The sequence below is a fragment of the Humulus lupulus genome, chromosome 2, assembly GCF_963169125.1.
Source record: "Humulus lupulus chromosome 2, drHumLupu1.1, whole genome shotgun sequence".
NCBI classification, from domain to species: Eukaryota; Viridiplantae; Streptophyta; class Magnoliopsida; order Rosales; family Cannabaceae; genus Humulus; species Humulus lupulus.
The window spans coordinates 288,404,620-288,413,298 of NC_084794.1; the positions used below are offsets into that span (position 1 = coordinate 288,404,620).

General features: G+C 33.3%; 1 protein-coding gene across 1 annotated transcript; it reads left to right on the forward strand.

The window, feature by feature from the left end:
• The first annotated feature begins 444 nt into the window (after window positions 1–444).
• On the forward strand, window positions 445–2,685 carry LOC133819692 (pentatricopeptide repeat-containing protein At3g12770-like). Its single transcript, XM_062252993.1, has one exon. The coding sequence runs from the start codon at window positions 665–667 to the stop codon at window positions 2,525–2,527; it is 1,863 nt and encodes a 620-aa protein (XP_062108977.1). The 5' UTR covers window positions 445–664; the 3' UTR covers window positions 2,528–2,685.
• The last annotated feature ends 5,994 nt before the right edge of the window (window positions 2,686–8,679 follow it).

Here is an 8,679-nt window from a genome sequence, read left to right on the forward strand (position 1 = left end):
AAATTTAAACCACAATACTTAAAATTTAAACAAAAACTCTTTAAAATTTAAACCACAAGACTTAAAAGTTAAACCACGCGATTAAAATCTAAATTGCGACCATATAAAATATAAACTATGATCTTTTAAAATCTAAACCACACATATTTAAAATTTAAACCCTTAGTCTTTAAAATTTAAACTACAGGACTTAAAATTTAAACCACAAGACTTAAAATTTAAATCACGACTCCTTAAAATATAAACTACAATACTTAAAATTTAAACCACACGATTTAAAAGTTAAACCACGCAATTAAAATCTAAACCGCGACCATATCAAATCTAAACCACATTCCTTTCAAATCTAAATCATCACACCATAAATTTTAAATCCCTACACTCAACAATTTAAACCACAAGTCCATCAAGCCGAAGCCCATTAAGTACAATTTCTTCCTAAATGCAGCCGTTATTCTCTCTACCTCTGCTTACCTCCGAGTCCCTAGTCCACCGCCACCGGCGTCTCCCGTGACCGTCCTTACCTGCCGCCGGGACGGCTATGAAGCTTTAAATTCTTCCTAATTTAACTATTAAGAAATCAGTATGAATTTCAAATTAGACTGAGCTCTAAAGCAATTTTTTTTTCTACTGATCGTCCCGCCAAAACTATAACTGAGTTCTGATGAACTTGTCATACCGTAATTGCACTTCTGCGGCGGCGTTCGACCAGGTTCTGAGTCTTCTCCGTTATATTAAGCTCTCAATCGTCAAAAAGTCACTGAAACTCAATCAAAAATCCCATGCTCGAGTTCTCATTCTTGGGCTCTCACAAAACCCTTTTCTCGCCACAAAGCTAATGTCTGCGTACTCCGCTTTTGGCAACTTAATCGATTCACAGCTCGTTTTTCAGATGTCTAAGCACAAGAATGTATATTTATGGAATACTTTGATTAATGGGTATGTGAGAAATAGTGAATATACTGAGGCTTTTGAGTATTTTAAAGAAATGTGTCACGGTGATTTGTTTCCGGATGATTATACACTTGCAACTATGGCGAAAGTTTCCGGCGAGATGGGAAACTTGGTCGCTGGGAAGTTGGTTCATGGGAGGAGCGTAAGAGTTGGGTTTGTTTTTGATATTGTTGTTTCGAATTCCTTAATGTCGATGTATAGTAAGTGTTTAAATTTTGGTGATTGTCGGAAGGTGTTCGATGAAATGCCTCTAAGAAATGTCGGTTCTTGGAGTGTGCTTTTAGCAGGGTATGTTGGTTGTGGGAAGCAGAGTTTCGATCAAGAATTGTTGGAACTTATTAAATGTATGCAGATTGATGGGCTGAAGCCTGACGGGTTTACCGTTTCTAGTATTTTGCCTTTGTGTGGTGTTGATTCCAGGAAATGGCCAGATTATGGTGGGGAGCTTCATTGCTATATTGTAAGGAATGGACTCTACTCTGAATTGGGCTCTGATGTTCATCTTGGATGCTGTTTAATTGATATGTATTTGAAGAGTGGTAGAATTGTCGAGGGTAGACGAGTTTTTAACCAAATGAACTGTAGAAATGTATATACTTGGACTGCAATTATCAATGGTTACACAAAGAATGGAGCTTCAGATGAAGCTTTAAATCTTTTCCATGAGATGCAAGTAAAAGATGGAATAGAACCTAATAGAGTATCACTTCTAAGTGTTCTCCCTGCTTGTAACTCTCATGCTTGTTTAAGAGGTGGCAAACAAATTCATGGATTTGCAATCAGGAAACTACTGAATCATGATGTATCTTTATGCAATGCTTTGATCGATATGTATTCGAAGTGTGGGAGCTTGGATCTTGCAAGACGAGTTTTCGAGGATGAATCCTTCTGTAAAGATGCAATCTCTTGGACTTCAATGATTTCTGGATACGGATTGCATGGAAGGGGCAAGGAAGCTCTGTCATTGTATGATAAAATGGTTCTTCAAGGGATCAGACTAGATACAATAACAGTTGTGGGGATACTTTCAGCTTGTGGCCGATCAGGTTTGATAGATGAAGGCCTTAAAATCTATGACTCGGTGGTTAATGAACATGGAATTAAACCAACAGTTGAGATCTGTGCTTGTGTTGTAGACATGCTAGGCCGATCGGGCCAGCTTGATCGTGCATTAGACTTCATCCGAGGAATGACTGTACAACCTGGACCAAGTGTTTGGGGGGCTCTTGTTGCTGCTTCTGTTTTACATGGAAACTCTAAGATGCAAGAGCTAGCTTATAGATTTCTTATTGAACTAGAACCCAAGAATCCCTCAAATTTTATTTCGCTATCGAATTTGTATGCTTCTTCAAAACAATGGGATGTTGTAGCTGAAGTAAGAACAAAGATGAAAGAAAGAGGCATGAGGAAGGAACCTGGGTGTAGTTGGATTAGCATTAATAGCACCACTCATTGTTTCTACGTTGCTGATAAAGTTCATCCCTGTTCACACTTAATCTATGAGATGCTTGAGAACCTTATATTTGTAATAAAGGGAGCAAATCACTCTTCTGATAATGAAATTCAAACATAGATTTTGGCCATATATAAGTAAAGTGATGATGATTTTGGATCTTGGGATAATTGCTACGCAACATATGTTGCCATCCTGAGATTACAATTACTGGTTTAATGGCTGTGCTTGAATATGTATCATTTTGCATCAGATGATTTTGCAAGTATTTGGAGAACGATTGACTGTCATATTTGCTTCAAGTAAAATTTGCAATACGTGAAGAAAATTGAACCTAGCACAATTTATGTACAAAAATTCAATTTATTGATCAAGAATATAATACATTTCATTTTAAATATTAAAAACAATGATAAAAATAATAATCAATTGATAAATCACAAAAATAAAACCATAAAACAAAAGAGAACATTAAATATGAAGGAACAAAAATACGAGACTATTTGGTTATAGATTTTGTATAAAAATAGGATGCATTATGTTATATAGTGTAGACTTTATTTTATGTTTATGAGTTTAGTTTGATGTCTTTAGACTTCTAATTATTAATAAACGTCTAGTTAATTCAACTATTGATATTATAGTTGTAATGATAAACGGGATGCATTTCCTAACGAGACAAAATCATGTCCATTTTATGACTAAAATAACTGATAGTAAAAATACTTAAGTTTTTTCAAATTAGCACTTTAATACCTAAGTTTCTTTTTTGACAGCAAAAATATCTTCCGTCAGTATTTCTTGACAATGTAGGTACATCACCGTTATATGCCACTTGAATTGCCAGATGTCAAGTTTTGGTAGGGCCACGTTATTTAAAATTGCCTTAGTCACATTTTGCCTTCCACTTCATTGATTTTAGCTTTGCTATGGATGCTAAATCACCATCTTTTATAGCCATGTCACCAATTTGATTAACAAAAATATTTAAAGATTTTCTTTTACGGCTATTTAGGATTTTTGTCCCTCGAACTATGACCAATGTATTATTGTGCCCCCTCATTTTTTCGAACTGTTAAAAATTAATCCCGAACTATTCACAATGTTGTAAAGTAGGACTTTTGTTAAGTTTTTGTTATATTATTTTATAATATAATGTTTTAAATTAAAAAAATGTGACAAAGAGTGTCACATATTGTAACATATAAACACATTTGGTGTTACAAATTTGTAACTCCCAATTAGTGCCCATTATTGTGTAGATTTGTTGTTACACACTTTTGAGTTGAATTTCTTAAAGTCATAAGTGAAATAACTGTTAGATATAAGATTTTAACTTCAATGTTGTGTTTGGGGGTTACAAAATCAATTGAGAGTGATTTGGAACCGTTTGGAAAAACAACAAAAAATTGTGTGCTGAAAATGGCTAGTGGCGGCGGCCAGAGGTATTGGTGGCCGCAGCCTGGGGGACAGAGACCAGTGGTCGCAGCCACTGATACTAATGGCAATGGCTAGTGAGGCTGACACTCAAATTGGATTTTTAGTTTTTCCCAATTTGAACGGTTCTAACATCCTAAGAAACTCTAAAATCTCCATTTTAATTCCATAAACATCCAATTAAACATTGGTAACAGCCATGGGGTTGGAGGAATTTAAAATTCAAAATGTGTCTCTAAACTCTATAAATAAGAGCATATTGCTCACTTGTAAGACACAATTTTATATCCATTAGAGCACTTGGCTAGAAAACACCTAGATGCTTGATAATTCAAGAAAACTATTTCCAAAATTGTGAAAGTTCCCTTAGTGCTTGAGTTAGGGGGAAATACGCTTTTTGGACAAAGGTTTCAAACCTTGTTCAAGTTGGTGATCCCCAACTCTTTTTACTTTGGTTGTGTGAATGAGAGTTTCTTGTTCTTTGTTCTTGTTTTTACATTTTCTACTATTGATTTTCTTCTTATATATTTACTTGTATTTCTTGTTTAGAGTTGTAATCCTTTCATTTCTTTTATTTCAAACGCTATTACTCTATTTGTATCTTTTGTTTAGAGTTGTATTTCTCTACTCTCTTTTTTTTTCTCTAATGTTTCTCTTATTTATTTGCAATTTTAGTCATAGAGTTGTAATTTTATTTAATCAATATTAGTTTATTTGTATTATTTTGTCTAGAGTTGTAATAGTTTTTACCATTTCCATTGAAGCAATATATATTTTCCTAACAGTTTTATCATATGTAGCTAACAGATTGATGACGTGGCTATTTGGTCATTGACTTGTCATTGCCACACCAGCGTCATGTGTATAATTTAAAATTAAAAATAATTTAAAATTAAAAAATATATATTTCTTATAAAAAAAAATTAAATATTTTTTCTTTTTAATTCTTAAAAGATTAATTTTTTGATAAATTCTTAAAATATTAATTAAATAAAATTTTGAAAATTTTATTTAATTAATCTAATAAGAATTTATTAAAAAATTAATCTTTTAAGAATTAAAAAATAATAATTTTTTTAAAAAGAAATATATTTTTTTTAATTTTAAATTATTTTGCATTTTAAATTATAGTCATTGACTAAATAGCGATGTTATCAATATGTTAGCCACATAAAATAAAATTTAACAGAAGTCTCACTTTACAACATTGTGAATAATTTGGGCATAATTTTTAACTGATCATAGTTCGGGGGAAAAAAAATCTTAAATAACCTTCTTTCATCTAATAAATTAAAACACTATTAATCCATTATGTGTTCACTGTTCATGTTCTTCAACATCAATCTTAATCTTCAACCAATAAGAATCATATGCATTTTTAATGCAATCAATGTCCACATATAGAGTACTCAACATGCCTCAATAATAACCATGCATGTCACATACTGGGTGCAGTTTTCTTACCTTTGGTTTAAGCGAGAAATAATTAAAGAACGACCATTGAGAACGATCAATCATTTGATCATTTAGCAGTCACCTAATCATAACCAAATATGGAATCCCATCAATAAAATCAACATTGAAAGGTTCATGATCTAAACCTCACTCCCAGGACCTCAAATTATACTCAAACGATTAGTAGATTCGATCCCGAGCCTTAAGGATTGAAACCCCAAGCCAAAAACCCTCAAAAGTTCCCAAAATAGGACCCTGGAAAAACAGGATAGCAGTACAGCGCTGCCCCCTAGCACCTAGGCGCTACAAGCAGGGATGAATGGCCCTGGCTAGCGCTGTAGCGCTAGAACCAGGCTGATCATCCCTGGTTTTTCCTCCTTCGATTTCTCCACTTTCCAACCTTCAAAACTTGATTCCAAACTCCATCCAAACTCATAAAAGAACCCAAAAACCAAACATACAAGTCCTAGGCATCATAACCCAATCAATCTTTGCCAAAAACTCCCATCAATTCTCACTATCCAAATCAAAGTTTCAGCTGAAAATCAAATGGAAAACAGAGCAAGAACTAGAGTTTCTATAGTTAGAATCTTACCTCACGCTCAATATGGAACCCTCTTCAATGGTGGAACACAACCCTAGACCCTCAAGGTTTGATTCCCTAGCTTGATTCCTCAAATGGAGTTAAAAAAATTCAAAGGAAAAGGAGAAGAAAAATGATCAGGAGAAGATGAGGATGATGCTCTGTTTTGGTTCAGCTTAAGTCCTTCCACAGCCTTCTACTTAGTTCACATATAACCTTAGGTCAAAAGACAAAAATACCCCTAGGTCATTTAATTCCATCTTAAGGCTACCAAGGGTAAAACCATCATTTCCCACCTATCTCGTTAATTATAATTAACGTCCTCCAATTCCCATTATTTCCAATATTCTCAAATGCTAATAAGTCATATCCCATTACCCTTTAATTCCCGGTAATGTACTAATCCTCAAATTGCCCTGAGACTCACCCCGAACCCCGAAATTAACCCTGTTATGACCAAACCGTTAATTAGTATTCAAATATCGTCTCATGCCGAATAGCTCGAACAAATCCACATTATAATGTGGCCTTATAATAATTCATCAACATGCATGAAAATATACAAGTATGCCCTCAACGGGCCAAATTACCAAAATACCATTATAATGAAAAGTGGACCCATATGCATGCATTTATCATCATATAATAATATAACTCACATAATCATGCATATAATCATTTAATGGCATAATAAATCAATTATGGACCTCCCGACCTCCTAATCAAGGCCCTAAGCCTTATTAGAAAATTTGGGTCATTACAACTATCCCCTCCTTATAGAAATTTCGTCCTCGAAATTTATATGAAACGCCCGGAATATAAATTCTGTACATCTGATTCTAGTTCCCAGGTCGAGTCGTTCCCTCAACCTCAGTGTTTCCTTATAATACCTTAACCCAAGATACAACTTTGTTCCTCAGAACCCTATTCTTTCTATCTCATATCCGAGCTGGCTACCCTTTACAGGATAACTTAACCTCAATCTCCAGATTCTCATAACTCAACATATGAGTCTCTTCTAACCCATGTCCTCAACATGGAAATATAAAATACACTGTATACGACCAACAGTGCCAAAGATAAGGTCAATCCATAGGCAACTTGACCGATCTTATCCAGAATTCCCAATGGTCACAGTAATCTCGGGCTCAACCTGTTGGATTAGCTTATACAGGATCTTTATTTATTTTCATGTATATCTAATATTAAACAAATTAATACGAGATAGCCTAAAACATGTTTCTAAAATTGAATTCAAAGAGAAACAAATAATATAATACTTACAGTATACGCAGCGGAATTAAGAGTCCTTCCTTCAGTTTCTCTAACTTTTGTATCCTTTCTGTCGCAGAGTATTATCAAGAAACTGAACGATCTTCTATTTTCTTCACAATCTTCCAATGTATCCTTAGAACCACCTAGACTAGTGTGGGCAATTCTCAACACATGAGATAGATATAGAGAGAAGAAAAGAAAATAACAAAGAGGTTTAGAAAATGACTTGTGTTTAGAGAGAATCTAAAACTATCAGAAAATCTGACTTGTGACTTATCAAACTTATTTCTCTCTAAGCACTCCTTTTATAGACTCAATTAGGTAGTTTAATTTAATTAAAAAACCAATAAATAACAGTCATTTTAAAGCCCTAGGTCGAAATTATCATGGGCTATAGGCCCGTGAAATTTCCCATTTGATTATAAGTCCATTGGACTTAAAATCAATGCCTGTATTATTTTCTATTGATTTAATTAATTAAATAATTATTTAAATCATTTATCAAATTAATTATTTATAATTTGAACCTTGATTTAAATTTATTTATTAATTTAGATACTAATTTATCTTAATTAATAAATCTGCCATAATTTCTATTTTCTTCTCAAAATTACACAACTCTGTGAAACTATCCAAAATTGACCTGGTCAACTTTGATAATTCTAATTGATGATTAAATCAATTAATTGAGACTATCTAGATGATTTTATCCAAGGTACAATGGGGACCATGGGCCTATGAAATCAAGCTCCAATAAGTTATCATAAATCTAACAAATAAATTTACTAACATATTAATTCCTCGTGACTCCACTATAGACTTGGAATTGCACTCTTGAATTCATAGAATGCTCTATAACAAATATAGATACGCTATTAATTATCCATTGTTACAACCATAATTGTCACTCAATCCTCTATAGACGGTCTACAATGAGATAGGACTAAAATACTGTTTTATCCCTCATTGTATTTTATCCTTAAAACACTTAGTTCCTTGTAAATGATATTTCAGTAAACTAATTTAATTACTGAAATGAGATCTCTATCATTTAACACCTTGAATCAAACTAAAAGGAAACCATCATTTCACTTCTTCATCAGAAGCTATAGATGTTCATATCTATGATTAACACTCCCACTCAATTATAGTACCGAGTTCCCAAGATGTAAGTATGGGCTAGTTCGTAGGGTAAGCTGGTAATGAACAAGTCAAAGAACTCAAATAATACAATCAGTTAGAATACTAACCACTCAGAATTGAGATTGAATTAACCTATGGTCAACTATATGATATGACTAGAATAGATAATAACGGTATGTTTACTTATCTTATCAACTGTCAATATCAGTCTTGTCCGATGTAACAAATACATTCGATCTTATCTACTTTGCTAATGTTCTGGAAAGAACATAACACTGTAATGTGTAAGTAGATCATATCATAGATTGGCAAGTCAGTGTAAATCTGTTGCACGAACTAATCTTAGGACTAACTTATTTTGAACATATAATCATATTTA

What these genes read in the sequence shown, in the direction of transcription:
- LOC133819692 (XM_062252993.1), top strand. Translation starts at nt 665, where the DNA reads ATGAACTTGTCATACCGTAATTGCACTTCTGCGGCGGCGTTCGACCAG.